Source organism: Archocentrus centrarchus, chromosome 11 (assembly GCF_007364275.1).
Source record: "Archocentrus centrarchus isolate MPI-CPG fArcCen1 chromosome 11, fArcCen1, whole genome shotgun sequence".
Lineage (NCBI taxonomy): Eukaryota > Metazoa > Chordata > Actinopteri > Cichliformes > Cichlidae > Archocentrus > Archocentrus centrarchus.
Window position 1 is genome coordinate 14194099 of NC_044356.1, and position 16516 is coordinate 14210614.

At 40.7% G+C, this 16516-nt stretch overlaps 1 protein-coding gene across 4 annotated transcripts in view; it reads left to right on the forward strand.

The window, feature by feature from the left end:
• Window positions 1–7424, forward strand: part of ubap2l (ubiquitin associated protein 2-like) — a 28294-nt gene extending 20870 nt beyond the window's left edge. For 3 of the 4 annotated variants that reach the window (XM_030740370.1, XM_030740372.1, XM_030740374.1), the window contains 6 exons: window positions 124–341; window positions 1083–1188; window positions 2420–2545; window positions 4726–4793; window positions 4917–5111; window positions 5981–7424. In XM_030740370.1, coding sequence (XP_030596230.1) covers window positions 124–341; window positions 1083–1188; window positions 2420–2545; window positions 4726–4793; window positions 4917–5111; window positions 5981–6076 — 809 coding nt within the window. In that variant the 3' untranslated portion in view covers window positions 6077–7424. The remainder of the gene's footprint in view (window positions 1–123; window positions 342–1082; window positions 1189–2419; window positions 2546–4725; window positions 4794–4916; window positions 5112–5980) is intronic. The other variant, XM_030740373.1, reaches the window with a different exon arrangement.
• Window positions 7425–16516: the final 9092 nt, after the last annotated feature.

Genomic DNA, 16516 nt, shown 5'->3' on the forward strand with positions numbered 1-16516 from the left:
CAGGATAGCATTCCAGCTGTGTGATCAAACATTTGAAAATATCAAGTTTTTAAAAAAAATATTATTTTACTGCTATGTCATGTTCCTATTTTTAAATATTTTATTTATTTATTTATTTTTAAGGTGACTTATCAAAGTTTGGTCGAGCTGATGCATCGTCCCCGGCTCCAGCCACCACATTAGCTCAGACACAACAGAATCAGAGCCAGACGCATCACACCACACAGCAGCCCTTCCTCAACCCCGCGCTGCCGCCAGGCTACAGTTACACAAGTCTCCCGTACTACACTGGCATGCCAGGATTGCCCAATACCTTTCAGTATGGACCTGCTGTGTTTCCGGTAAGAAAACCTAACGGCTCCAAAAGATGGTTAACATTTTCTTTGTTTGTAATTAGCATAAAAGGCCTTCTTTTAAATAAATACTTCCTTTAGACACGCCCTGCATTCTGCACTTAGAGAGAGAGTGGCTTCTGTCAGTCTGTGGTCATCTTTGATGATGCATTGCATATTGAGCCTGCAGCTAGTGGTGTGATAAGATGCTGTGGCTCTTTAGTCTCAGAGGTTTTAATTACACATACAGTAACGAGTGCAGTCAACTTATCTTTGACTTCACCCAGATTGAGTATGTCAGATAACAGAGGCTGCAGCTCGACTTCTACCCATCTTTCTTTAATAGGCTTGCTTTAACATTAAACTTTTACAAAATAGAAAAAAAAGAGAGAAAAATGACTTGTCAAGGATTTAAGAGTTCACTCTTAAATTCCAGCTGGAATTAAAGTCAAATTCGTGACTGAGTGATAGAAATGTTATCACTGGCCCAAACAGGGTCCATCAACTTGCCCGACATAGTTGTCGCTGCCCTCAAGCCGTCAGGCCATATTAAACACTGACCCTGCTGATGACCTTTCCTCTGGTGGCAATAAAAGATGGCACTTTAAAAAATGTATTCTCTGAGCTTCTGGTCATTAAAAACTAAAAGAAAAGAAAATGAAGTTTAGTTTCACGGTCATGATTTTGAACTTTAGCTTCTTTCTTGGCTGACTTCATGACTCTACATGCTTTGTTTTTGCTTTTGTCCAGGTGGCCGCTACCTCGTCAAAACAGCACGGTGTAAATGTCGGCGTCAATGCCTCGGCCACACCCTTTCAGCAGGCTAGTGGCTATGGTTCCCATGGATACAGCACTGGTGAGAGCCTAAACGATGTTAAAATGGCATGTTTACAGGGTTGTGCTAGTACTGCTCTGTACACTTGCACACCGATAACTGTGCTGATTCTCACAGTGAGCCCATTGATTTCCTATTGGTGCGGAGTGCGTGTTTCATTCAAGCGCTACAGCATCTGCAAGCATAAACATGGTGCTCGTGTAATGGCATTTGTTATGCTTGTGTCAAGACACTTGTTCGTGGTTTATGAATCATTCTTGTGACCTGAATGTTGACATCAAAGTTAATGTTTTCATGACCAGAACATGGTTTGATGTGTCAGAGTGCCAGAAAATGCATATGCATCTCATACAATTTTCAGTGCCTGTACGTGCAAGGAACATGCCTGAGTAATTCATCTCTCTTATAATAACAATTATGCATCTAATGTCACTGTTACTAAAGGCTTCTTTAGATGAAATACATGCTGTCTACACAGAAACGGATAAGGAGCTTGAAAAGTGGCATCTGGCTGTACCAGTTTTAAAAAAAAAAAAGAGAGAGAGAGGGGTTAGATTATGGGTTTCTCGCTGTTTTCCATGGCTTGCTTTGCTCATTTCAAAGTGCAGTTTGCCCCGGAGCTTTACCATCGACCACCTCGCCTGCACACACCTTCATATCAAACACATCAACAAATGAAGCTATCATCTTCCTATATTTCTTGAAGACTCATGTTTGAGCCCATATTCTTTAACTTATTTACATATTCTATCCGATCACTTCAGTAAGGCTTTAGTTTGTTTACGTACTTTTATTTGTCACTCGGTATCCGCCTTTAGTCGCAACACGTAGGAAACCTATTTGTTCTAAGCTGCACCATCTGCTGCTTTCTGCCATTACCCAACTCAAGCTCACTCCTCCACCCCCATACACACACCCTGCCTGCCCCCTCACTTCCCTCACCTCCTCCCTCCCTCAGACTTGGGTCAGATAGTACTTGCAAATGACGTCAGCGTTGATTCTGACATGCTTGTTGGACCGGACGGACAGGCTTTGCCACACCGACAGTGCGGCTGGTATCAAAGTTCAGGTCATTAAAGCAGAGAGGACTTGATACCTTCTGTATTGTCGCAACTTGGTCAAGCCTGCCCATGTGGTTCAATTTCAAACAAAACGCTATGAATCATTTGCAAATGCTATCTGAGGCAGGTCTGCCTCCCCTGCCTGGTGTGTCTAACGCTGTGGGCTGCGGCTGTGTGTCTGACTGTTGCAGGCTATGAGGATGTGGGCCAGGCTTCAGGGAGTGGGGATTTCTGTAAGGGCGGATACGGCACTGCCGTGGCCGCTGCTGCTTCTGCACAAAACAAGCCAGCCAGCTCTGTCACCGGGCCTGGAGTCGGTGAGTGCCGCCACATGCCAAATTAAAACAAAAAGGAGAGAGAGGAAAAAAAAAAAACCCTGTCCCTCCCGTCTTCCTCCTTGTGTCACCAACCATCCTTCTCCCCCTCTTTGCTCTCGTTCCCTTGCCTCATCGCTGATGAGCTGTGCCTGCGGGAAGACCCGTCACACTACATATGCTTTTAGATAGTCCAGTGCAGCCGGCCTTTCTTACAAGCCTTGTTTGCATTTCTTTGTTACCTGTTTTCTTCCAGGGTAACTCCTCATCAGTCCAATGTACTTCTAATATGTAAAACCATTATAGTGTGTAACCATCAGATTTAGAGTTAAAGGGGAAAAAAAAGAGAAAAAGGCAGGTTAAAATGAAAAGACTGCTACAAACTGATTATGAGTTACTCTGGTCGATGCTTTCCCATTTTTCCCTGTGTTGCTTGCTCTTCACTCATATTCTCATTGCTGGTATGTCTGTCTCCAAGTAAAGAGTTTGCTGTTCTGCGAGTGTTTACAACCCAGGAGAGAGGGCAACAAAATCATCTGTAGCACTTGATCAGAATAATGCTGTGTATGACTATAATGTTTGAAGAGTTTCTCATCAAAACTGTGTGCGTTGAACTGAACCTGGTGCCAAAATATGAACAAATACACCTTGTAAAGGTCTGCTTATGTTTTTGTTTATCACTGACCATCACTGGAGTGTTGTACTGTGGCAGTTCAGCTTACCTAATTAGAAATGATGACAGTGGGTAACAGGAAAGTCGATTGAAGGATTTGGGGGTCAACCCAGCCTTCCACAGTACTTTCACAAACTACGGTGACATCTCTGTCACTCTGAAAAATGAAATCTATAAATTCTGCAGCAGAAAACATTGCAGTGTATCTCTTGAGTCTCTTGTTAAACATGCAACCTGTCAGTGTAAAAGTGATTTGCAGTCTCATGATTTTTTTATTTATTTTTTTAATGAGAACATTTCTGTAATGCTTTCACACAACACAAGCCTGAAATGAGTGCTTTCAGATTACCAGAGGCTCGTAAGGTTGAGCATCTCTCCAGCTGCCAGTTTCATTAGGAGCTTAAAAGCGAGGCAAGTTTAAAAAATCCTTTGGTAGCCATTAGAAGAAAATTCTTATTCATTCTTAATCATGTGATCCCAAGATTTTTACAGAATGGTAAAAGTACACATACGATTCCTAAAGTTATGTCTTCAGAATAGGAATGCACTGTATCGGCTATTTCTTTTACTGATTTTAAGGCATGTAAAGCGGGACATGAATAACCAAAACAAATTGAAAATCATACAGAAAAATTCTTTATCCCGTCAAATTATCTTGTTTTGTTTGATCAGCAACCAAAAAATCCGAAATCATTATACAAGGTAAAGAAAAGAATCATGTGATTGTCACAGGCTGCATTTTGGTAATTTGCTTTGACAGTGTTTGGAAAAATGACTGGAACCAGTGAAGAGTTTCTTTTGGTTGGCTTAAAGTGAAGCCTTAAGAGTGCTTTTGATTTAAAACAGATGTAATTGTTAGACCTCTGATTCCCTTTGGACTAACAAATATGGACTCCTGCCTACAAGTTGCAAGGAGCAATAGCATGAGATGATGCATTAAAATCTTACACTGCACTCATTTTAGTAAGATTTCTTCATATGTTTAGAAAACTGGAGCACCAACATTTTGTCGCAAAGATTCCTGTTTAATGTCGTGTGTCCCTTCCTGTTTGGTTCACATCAGCTGACTGCGTTTTGCAGAGGGTTAAACAGGGGGTGTCAGAACAAACCAGAGCAGCAGCCACCAGATACAGTGAGACTTAAACCTCCTTGGCTGCCTGTAACATGTACTCAGCTATACTATCTTTCTCCGATTCCTATTGTTCATCTCATCCCTCCTCATCTCCTCAGTCTCTCTTTGCCGTCATCACTAAACGGAAATTCTGCTGAAATCATCTATGGACTTGTGCTGACATAGATGTTCATACCTGTAATTTCCCAGTATTTTTATTTGAATTTTTTTTTTTTTTTTCCTCCATAGATGACTTCTTTTTTATTAATTTCCTTGTCGATTGACCCAGTAGCGTCTGTGCTGGCTAGAATGGGGGTATATCTATGTGGGTGGTTCCCGTAACGTTTTGGTTTACCGGTTTATGAATTAAGTTTGTGTTGTTTCCCTCTTTCTCTGCAGGAGTCTCTGTGACATCAAGCAACACGGGGGTACCAGATATTTCAGGGTCTGTTTACACAAAGACGCAGGTAATTACAGAGTAGAAAACAAATGTTGCTTTTGTTTGTCTATGCATTTGGTTAAAGTTAAAGCAACAAAAGATTACATTATAGCAGACAAGACATGATTATGTTCTTCCTCTTTCTGTGCAGTCATTTGAGAAGCAGGGTTTCCACGCCGGGACGCCAGCCGCTTCATTCAGCCTGCCCTCAGCACTGGGGAGCGGAGGCCCCATCAACCCTCCTGCTGCTGCCGGCTACGCTCCAGCCCCCTTCATGCACATCCTGACACCACACCAACAACCCCACTCTCAGATTCTGCACCACCACCTGCAGCAAGACGGACAGGTGTAGTACCTGCTTATATTTTTTTTGAGGTCACATGATTTAGAAAAGACCAGTATAGGGGTGTTATTTGTTGAGAAGGAAACTGCACCTTGTGAGTCAAAAACTAACAATCAACAGTTTGGATGAGCCAAGCCAACTTTATTTATAAAGCACTTTAAAACGGCAACCACTGACCAAAGTGCTGAACATGGGAACAAAACACAGCAGCACAAGAGAAAATACGATAGAAACAAAATTACAACACAAATAAAAGCATCTATAAAATGCAAGACAGAGTTAAACATGAGTAAAACAGTAAAACAAAGTGGATGAGCACCAAAATGCATAGACTGTATGTAGAAGATGGATGTAAGTTGTAGGCCTGTAGTGAAAACGATATGGAAGTGCCTTCTCTGGCTCTGTGGCCTCTGACATCAGTTTCCTCAAGCAGTGACCCATGAGGCGATGCTTTAGAGCTAAAAAGGACAATAAAGCAGGGTATGCTTGAGGTCGGGCCCAGATTGGGGTTGAGGAGCTACATCCCTCGCTTTCTCAGTCACCTCCACCTCTCGTTCATCACGTCCAGTGCAAAAACAGCAGGTTAACAATGACTAAAAATGTTCAGCTCAATGCTGACAAATCAGTGGGTGGCATCACGGTAGCTCCTCTTTTATATACAGTCTGGGGTCCAGTCCATGTCATGTACAGCCAAAATAAATGAAGTAGCACTCTAGCAAAGTGCACTCACACTTTCATAAGTAGTAGTGAACTGCCTTTAGAACATTTTTGGCCGGTTGAAGTGTTTAGTATGTCACCATGATGTTAGTTTGAGTAAATATGTGGCATGAAGCGACGGCTCACTAATGAACTTTGTTGCACTCCCTCGACAGAGCGGTACTGGACAGCGTAGCCAGAACGCCTCCATCCAACAGAAGTCTCAGATCAACAAGTCGGCGTACAACAGCTACAGCTGGGGGGCAAACTAACATCTACTGACGGAGCCCCCGCAGCATCAAAAGCTTGGAGGGGGCTCATCACTCCTTCGGCAAATAAAGTCTCCACATATAAATCCCCGCTTCCTCCTGCAGAGAGAGTTCCCTCCACAGTCTCTTGGCCCAGCACTCCTGCAGCTCTGACTGGAGGTGCTGTGCCGAGAGAACGTGCACTGTTAAATGATGCATGGATGGGTGGGAGGGACAGGAGGGGCTTTAAAGGTGAGGGGAGATTGGAGCTAAATGGTGATAAAAGCAAACCATCAAGAGGTGAAATGCTGAGTGTTGGGAATTTGTATCGTGTTAATCCTCCCGCCCCTTAGCCCCTTTTTCTTTCACTTGTATGTAACCTATAACTGTTTTTCTAAAAGAATGAACGTTTCCTGTATGTACTTTTTTTTTTCTTTTTTTTTTTGTGCGTCTTTTTTCCCTTTTTTTTTTTTTTTTTTTTTCCTCTCACTGAAGGGGAGGGGGACAGGCTGATTTTCTTACTTCTGACCCTCAGCTCCCCACTCCTTAATTTTGGTAGAAACTCTTCCCTCCCAAACAGTATCCAAACACAATAATTTGTTGAATATTTGTTTTTATGTTTTACTTCTTTTTTTCTTTTTTATGTCATTTTAAGTTTGCAGAAACAATTCTATAAATTGGTAGAGTTGTGAGGTTTATTTTTTACCAAATATAGATATATTATATATAAAGACATATAAGCGAGCTCACTGACTTGGACTGTGAGGAAAGTGTGTTTGTCATGTGACTGCGTGCATGTTTGTACACACGGGAGGCCGTGGTTGTGTACTGTGCTTTGTTTTGGGCTTTTTCTTTTTTTGCCTAGCACAGGGTTGGTTTTGTTTTTTTTTAAATTACCCAACACTTGTACAGTAACTGTTCCCATTAATTATAAATATTTCATAAGGTCCCACTTATTTTGAAAGATGAGAATGAATTCCAAGGCCAATACACACCCAGTCTGCCTTCCAGTGTGAATAATTTTGTTTGAGGCCCCCCCTGCCCCACCACCTGTCCCCTGACATTGTAAGGAAATCTACAGCGTTGAATACTGATGGACAGAATTGTACTGAGTTTTTCTTTTGTCAGTGATTTTTTTTTTTTTTTTTTTTTTTCCTTTTTTGTACTGTGCGTTTTAAAAAAAAAAAAAATTTAATGGATAAACTTGTCTTGTACATATATAAAAAACACAAGTACTGTAGTCCCTGTTTGTTCGATGGCTTTCTTCTTTTCCTTCTTAAATCCTTGCAGACTTGTTAGCTTTTTTGTTCCTTTTTTTTTATTTTGTAAAAATATATAAATATTAAGTAAATAAACAAGAAAGACATTTTCATCATTTTGGATGTGAATGTCTTTTAGAAACTACATTTCTCATGTGGCTTTTAAGTGCAGCAGCATCTCTCCTTTACTGTCATTTAATACAGCAGTTCATGGATGAACTGCAAGACATTTGAGTCACCGAATGTTTGGTAAAACTGAAACCTCTGGAGGCTCTGTTTGGTTTTTGTTAGAGGGCTGAGTCATAAACTCCAGAAGGTCAGGAGGACCAACAGCTTCACACATTTGCCATTTTCTCCTTATGTTTTGATTTTTATTTAGTGGTTTTTGTTTTATTTTTTTGCCCTCCATCTGTCTTGGATTCACTTGAGTACTAAGTTTTTCCATTTGACTTTTTGGATCGCAATGCATATTGCAGCCAATTAAATTTCATTAAGGTTTTAGGCTGCTTTAATTTTTTTTTTCTTCAAAATATGCATCATGGCACCTTTCTAGTCTTTAGACTCAATCATGCATATCAAAGTGAAAACTACTCTTAAAATCTAGTAAACTAATTTTCACTTTAAAAAATGATTTCTGCCCACTTTGTTTGTACTGGGTTGGGCCCTATTTTGTCATCGGAGCTACCTTTTTTGTTTCATAGCCAACCACAAGGTGCTGGACACATTCCTCAGATTTTGGTCTGTATTGCCATGATAGCATCACAGTTGCTGCATATTTGTTGGCTCCACATCATTGATGCGAATCTCCTGTTCCACCACTTCCCAAAGGTGCTCTATTGGATTGAGATCTGGTGGCTGGAGACCATTTAAGCTCAGTGAACTCACCGTCATGTTCAAGAAACCAGCTTCAGATCATTTGAGCTTTGAGACATGGTTATGTTATCCTGGTGGAAGCAACCATCAGAAGATGAGTACACTGGTCATAACTGGATGGACATGGTCAGCAACAATGCTCAGACTGTGGTGTTTAAATTATGCTGAATTGGTACTAAGTGTGCCAAGAAAATATCCCCCACACCATAGGCGTAGGAACGGGGGGGGTGCCCCCCCCCCCCCCCCCCCCCCCCAAATATTGGAGACAGGCACATTTGTCCCAACCAAAAATTACACAGCAGAGGAGAAAAATACTTGATTTTGAAATCTTTAACTCGTGTGCTTTTATTTTGAAGGCACGACATGCGCTCTCCCCCTTCCTCTGAACGGCTCTGAGTGTTTGGGAGGTGGGAGACAGCGGCAGGAGTCAAACTCTTGAATGAGGTAAAACAGTCTGTCGGGATTGTTGCCATGAACCGAGCCGGACTGAGGGATAGGCGACATATGCGGCTACCACCACCAGGGGGCCCCCAAGCTCACGTGTAATGAAACTTTATGCTAGTGCACTGGTAACTATGCATTGGTAACATTTCTTTGTGCACTGGTAACATTTTGTCCCCTTAGAATTATAAGGTTCTATCTACGTTCTGACCAGTTTTGAGATATTGGGCTTTAACGTTTTTGCACACTGTATAGCAAAAATTACACATGGAATAAGTCTTGTTCACATATGATTATAAAACACACCCTATATGTATTCTCAATCAGTAATATCAAAATCCTATTAAATATGCAAATTATTTTTTTTGAACAAGTATAATGCAGATATAACCTTATAATTCTAAAAACTTATTTTTTGTTTGGCATTATAAGGTTCCTCTCCCTCTCTCTGTGTGGAGTTTGCATGTTCTCCCCGTGCTTGCGTGGGTTTCCTCCGGGTACTCCGGTTTCCTCCCACATTCCAAAGACATGCACTTACTGGGGTTAGGTTAATTGGCTATTCTAAATTGCCCATAGGTGTGAATGACAGTGTGAATGTGAGTGTGAAAGGTTGTTCGTCTCTCTGTGTTGGCCCTGTGACAGGCTGGCGACCTGTTCAGGGTGTACCCTGCCTCTCGCCCTATGACAGCTGGGATAGGCTCCAGCCCCCCCGCGACCCTGACCAGGATAAGCGGAAGCGAATGGATGGATGGATGGATATAAGGTTCCATCTGCAAAATGTGATTACTACTGATTTTCAAGGAATGAAAAATAGTTAACTTATAGTAAGTTTTAAACCATAAAATTATAGATATAATAGAGTGTCCACAAGTATGGTTAAATCAAATTTAATGAATTCTGTGACATTTTAAAAAATGTTTAAAATTTCGCAGGGCTTTCACAGAGACAGACAACCATTCACACCTATGGGCAATTTAGAGTAATCCCCAGTAACTGCGTGGCTTTGGACTGTGGGAGGAAACCCACACAGACACAGGGAATACATGCAAACTCCACACAGAGAGACCCTTCAGGGGTTTACCCAGATAGATTTTAACCGGCCCTGAATATGTGTTCACTGGGACCCAGACGGTTGACTTACATGAGGCCCATGCAGGGTCCATGCATGCCCATGCACGCATGGACCGTCTGGGTCCGAATGTGACGTTTGTCTAAGCTGACCCACATCCTCGTGCTCCAGATAACTTATTATCCGCAGAAGTAACGAGTCAGACAAGTGCTCCAGATAATTACAATGGCTGTAATTCCTCCAAGTAACGACAGACTCTCTCTACTGATGCAGTTTATTGAATCGGTTTGATCAGGATTCATAAACACACCGTGAAAACTAAAAACACACAGACAACGATTAGCTTGGTTAAAATAAAGACAATTGGCAAATAAACTACTTCCAAAACATAAAACGTACAAAATACCTCATTGGCTGACCAAATTAACAGAAATACACAAATGTAGAAATAAAAGTGTGACAGTTACAACGGCCTTGGCACAAATATGGAGCTAAATTCGGGCCATAAATATTGTTCGAAAAAAAAAAATTTTTTGAAACTGAAAAATTTTGAACCCGAAAAAAATTTAAGGGAAAAAAAAAAACATTTTGCAACAGAAAAAAAAAAAAAAAAAAAAAAAAAAATGTACAACTAAAAAAATATTTCAAAACGACATTTCAGATTCAAGGGTTTTTTATTGGTTTTTTTTTGCACTTTCAGATTTTATTTTCGCAGTTTCAAATTTTCTTTCCGAGTTCAAACTTTTGGCCCAGTTTTGGCGTGGGGGGCGGGGCCTCAGATAACGGGGGGGGGGGGGGGGGGGGGGGGGGGGTGGAATCTTGACTGACAGCTCAACGCCAGCTGTTGCATTCAGGGACCATGAGAACTGGAAATGTCTTTAACGCATTATTGATATTCTATATGTATGTGATTGGTTTTGAAAGATAACATGCTTCACCGATACAAGCAGCTTGTATGAATACACGACTCGAATCTCAGAGGAAAAAATATGATCTTGACAGATTTGCACAGCATTTTAAGCCCATGTTGGAGATTTCCCATGTTCCCAAAGTAAAGCAGATGAGGACGAGCATACGTCTATGAAGCCCCTCATCTTCATAGACGTATGTCTATGAAGATGTATATATCTATAATTTTATAGACGTATGTCTATGAAGATGAGGGGCTTCCTCTGAGATTCGAGTCGTGTTTTAATACAAGCTGCTTGTATCGGTGAAGCATGTTATCTTTCAAAACCAATCACATACATATAGAATATCAATAATGCGTTAAAGACATTTCCAGTTCTCATGGTCCCTGAATGCAACAGCTGGGACTATGTTGTTCAGCCACTGTGTTGAGCTGTCAGTCATGATTCCACTAGATTATGTGGAAAATATTTTTAAGCAAAATATATTTTAATAATACTACTTAAATGTGACTTAGTGATCAAAAAATGATAGTTCTGATCAGGTGCACGACCCTGTCTGCAGATTTCCAACAACGGGTCTGTTAAAAGGGACGCCATGTCTGCTTGTGTGTTACCTTTACGACAGGTTGTCAGGTGGTCGAAGTACCAGTGTGCAAAAAACGCGATTTGCTGTATTTGAAACCAAAAAAGAAAAATTGCAAAAAGAAACCTTGGTATAAACTCAGCTGCTTGTATTTTGATGAAAATATTTTTGCTATAGGGACTACAAACGGCCCGTCCCCGGGCCAGTTAAGGGGCTTTTAAAAAAAAAAAAAAAAAAAAAAAAAAAAACTTGAAACATCTTCAAAGGAGTGGATTCGGCGTTGACCCAACCTTTCCTTGACCTTTGCACTGCCTAGTAACAAAATAAAAATAAAGGCATAACCATTATACATATATACAGCATGATCTGCCCGTGGGCGTTCTACATAACAGAAAGTAGTAGAATGTACATGGGATTCACATCCATCATCAACATTAACAACATACAGAATCTAACGTATTCCTTACTCCTGAACATGGTGCTAGCAAAAATGCCTCGAACGGATTGTCCCAACATCAAGGTCTCCAAATTACATGAACACATGGCTTACTGGGGCCGCCATCTTAGTTCTACTGCACATACTGAACAACAACCCCGCTTCTTATTACAACCATCAGCTCAAGATATGGAATAGCTCCAACATCCATAACTCAAATAATCTCTACAAGGGAACAGGAAACTTACTCTCCAATGGACTCACACAGCTTCCTACTGTCCATTCTAAGCAGTACCAGCCATCTACCTCCACTGCTCTTTTTTCAGCTCTGGCATGGCCGAAACCAATTTCCTTAATGACTAATGATTGACAGCCTGGCTAACCAATAGTAGCAACCGATGGGCGGGATTTAACAAATACTGGTTCGAGCAACCTGGGATTTCCTATAGTCCAATTTGTGAGAAGGATCATAAATCTTCAGTACGCCAACCCAGTTCCACTGCTTTCCCTTTTCTTTGTGATGTGCTCTGCATACAGGCCTGAAGATAAATACTTACTGTGCAGCCGAGTGTCAGCCAAGAAGGCCTGATGAGTGCTTCACCTCCCCTGGCGGGGAGAGCCTGGCTACTCGACTCGGTGAAATCACCCACCATCTCCATATCGCCTAGAAATAACAGGGGTCAAAGTTTAATGTTATGATTAATGTTAACACTATTCCCCACTATCAAAAGACACAGGATTCTTCTTTTTGAAATTTTTTTTTCCCCATTTGTTAAAAGTGCAACTTTACAATACTTACAATATGTACATGTAATAAAGTGGAAAAGTGCTTTCCAATGTTTGTGTTTTTGATGTCTAATATCTTTGCTTATATTGATAAATAGGCTGCGGTCAACAGGATTTATGGAGGGCTTAAATATAAAATAAAGAAATGGCCCGTTTTGCAAATATCATTGTGAGTCTGCGTTACTGTACCTACATTATAATCAATCCAGACCTTTTTGGCCACTTCAAATAATATCTTAAATGAACTGCGATGTTACATTTGTTGTAATTACTGCTCCCCTCTTGAGCAGATGTGTCTGAAAAATGACATTTTTAATGACAATGACAGAAAAACGAAGGCCAACTTCAATGGCCTGGTGTGACAAGGCAGTTTAATATTTTGTAAAACTTTCCACAACATTTGATGGGCTCCTTGTCTAGATTATGTGGAAAATATTTTTAAGCAAAATATATTTTAAAAATTATACTACTTACATGTGACTTAGTGATCAAAAACTGATAATACTGCTGATCGGGTGCACGACCCTGTCCGCAGATTTCCAACAAAGGGTCTGTTAAAAGGGACACCATGTCTGTTTGTGTGTTACCGTGATGAGATTGTCAGTTGGTCGAAGTACCAGCGTGCAAAAAAACGCGTTTTGCTGTATTTGAAACCAAAAAAAAAAAGACCTTTGCACTGCCTAATAACAATAGAATAAAATAAAGGCATAACCATTATACATATATACAACATTTATCATATTATCTCATATATAATATGAGAATAAAATGCGACTTCAAGTTTAAGACCTGATGATTTATAATGACAGAAGACAAAACGTGGACTGGTAAAAACCTCCCAACAGACTTCATATTTAATATCCAATGACAGTTTATTTTTGGGAGCAGGTTTATTTGCATGTCTATTAAATTCACCTTTTTGAACCTGCGTGACGTTTGTCTAAGCTGACCCACATCCTCGAGCTCCAGATAGCTTATTATCTTTAGAAGTAGTGGGTTGAACAAGTGCTCCAGATAGTTAGAATGGGCTTTGCTCAAAGCTTTGGCATCCTCTAAGATTTGAAGGCCAAAAATCATTTCTACCTCTCCTGTTAAAAAAAACAAAAACTTATCAGTCATCCATATACAAACATTCAGTTTGTTGTCCCATACACAGAGTATGATATCGATCTGACATACTGGGAATGATGAAAATGCTAAAAATCAGAGTGTAAGCAGGGTGACAGCAGGTTGTGACTGGGGTGAGAGGATACTGTGGTTAACGGGATTTATGAAGGAGTTAAATATAAATAAAGAAATCACCAGAATCTCTGATACTAAAACATGTCTCTGTAGGAAAAGCAGAGTGTGTCAAACATCTTCAGTGAGCATGGCCAACCCAGTTCCACTGCTTTCCCTTTTCTTTGTGATGTGCTCTGCATACAGGCCTGAAGATAAATACTTACTGTGCAGCCGAGTGTCAGCCAAGAAGGCCTCATGTGTCTGCTTCACCTCCCCTGGCGGGGAAAACCTGACTTCTCTTCTTGATGATATCACCCACCATCTCCATATCGCCTAGAAATAACAGGGGTCAAAGGTTTATGTTATGAACCTTTGAACCTTTGATAGTGGGGTATAGTTAACACTATTCCCCACTATCAAAAGCTACAGGATTCTTCTTTTTGAAATTTTTTTTCCCCCATTTGTTAAAAGTGCAACTTTACAATACTTACAATATGTACATGTAATAAAGTGGAAAAGTGCTTTCCAATGTTTGTGTGTTTTTAATGTCTAATATCTTTGCTTATATTGATAAATAGGCTGCGGTCAACAGGATTTATGGAGGGCTTATATATAAAAAAAAGAAAAGGCCCGTTTTGCAAATATCATTGTGAGTCTGCGTTACTGTACCTACATTATAATCAATCCAGACCTTTTTGGCCACTTCAAATAATATCTTAAATGAACTGTGATGTTACATTTGTTGTAATTACTGCTCCCCTCTTGAGCAGATGTGTCTGAAAAATGACATTTTTAATGACAATGACAGTTTTTACCCTGATAAAGAAAGAATGTATGTCACTTTGCCAAAAAGTGATTGCAGCCTCTATCTTGCGACAGGAGTGTTGTTTCTTCTCGCTCAAGATTATTTGATATCATCTACGAGAGACATGTTTGACAGATTATAGGTCAACAAGTCATTTACAACAGTTTAAATACAGCCAATCATTTTTTGGCAAATGCCAAAATCACTATTTGGCAGACAATCACTTTTTGGTACAACAGCGGTAGAGTTTCTAATGTTAATTCAAGTTTCATGGATAAATTAAAACCGCAAGCGGTGATATCGGGCCCTCGCACCCGTGGCGCATGTCGACCCGTGGCGCGCTCGAAGTCAGGCACACTCGGTGACCCATGGCGCACTCGAACCATACCTTTTGTTGTTCAGAATGATGTCAAGAATATCTGTATCCAATGTCCTACATTTAGGGGAAGCTGCATCTTAAGCTCTCCATATAAACCCAATGCAGTATTTGGGTGTCGTCACGCCTGTATCATGCAAAATAGAGCATTTGTCTGGTTGACTTTTTTGTTCAGGATGATGTCAAGAATCTTGTTACAAATTTTCATGCATTTCAAAGAAACTAATTTTGTGGACGCAATACAAATTTTCATTTGCTTCTGTAGGGGGCACGCTTGCATCTATAGCATTAAATCAGTAGGTATGGCTTCAGCCTGGGTGTGTACATGAGTGATCACATTTTCAGGCTGATTGGGCAAAGCATATATGAACACGTGCACAAACAATTTTGGTGGCCAGTGAGAAAAACGAAGGTTAACTTCAAAGCTTGGTGTGACAATTTTTGATGGGCTACTTGTCTAGATGATCTGGAGCCAATTTGGTCTCACTGGGTGAAGTGCCCCAGGAGGAGTTCATTCGAATAGCAGGCCTGAAAATGGCAAAAATTGACACCTTCAATTGAAGATGGCGGACTTCCTGTAGGGTTTCGGGTATGGCTCCAAGAGACTTTTTTGTACGTCTTAGGATATTACATGAGTCTGCAAAATTTCAGAGCTGTAGATAAAATGTAGCTCCGGAGCTACGCAAAAAACATGCTATTTCATGACATTTCAAGCTGCCACTGGGTGGCGCTCTAAGGTTTATGGACTTTATGCATATCAATGTGTTTAGGGCAGGAGGGTTATCAAACTGGTGAGGATTTTGTAAGGAATGTTGAAAGATATTTTCATGCATTTCAGAGCAATACTAATTCTGTGGACGGTCATACAAATTTTCATTTGCTTCTGTAGGGGGCGCTATTGCAACTACAGTCTTGAATCTGTAGTTATGGATTCAGCCTGGGTCTGTACATGAGTGATTACATTTTCAGGCTGATCAGACAAAGCATGTGTGAACAAGTGTACAAACAATTTTGGTGGCGAGGGAAAAAAATGAAGGCCAAATTCAATGGCCTGGTGTGGCAAGGCCATTTAATATTTTGTAAAACTTTCCACAACATTTGATGGGCTCCTTGTCTAGATTATGTGGAGCCAATTTGGTCTTACTGGGTCAAATGCCCTAGGTGGAGTTCGTTCAAATAACAGGCATGGAAATGGCAAAAATTGACACCTTCAATTGAAGATGGCCGACTTCCTGTAGGGTTTTGGGTATGGGTCCAAGAGGCTTTTTTGTACGTCTTAGGATGTTACGTGAGCTTATACATTTTCAAATGTGTAGATAAAATGTAGCTCTGGGGCTGCTCAAAAAACATGCTATTTTATGATATTTCCAGGTGCCACTAGGTGGCGCTCTAACATTTATGGACGTTATGCATATCAATGTATTCAGGGTAGGATGCTTATCAAGCCACTGACGTTTGAGGCAGATTGGGCAAGATGGCTTTGAGTTATAGCCATTTTTGTGTTCATGGCGAATCATTGAACTTTGCCATCCCACCAGGGTCACGCCCTTTGGCGAAAAGTCACAGTTTTGAAAACAGAGTAAGTCTAACTTCTTAAGGCTTTCCAGGTGAAATTTGAGATGGTTCTGCTAAACCACCTTGGAGCTGGACCTCCAAGTGTAGAATATGACATTTCCTGTTCCCACTAGGTGGCGCTGGGACTGT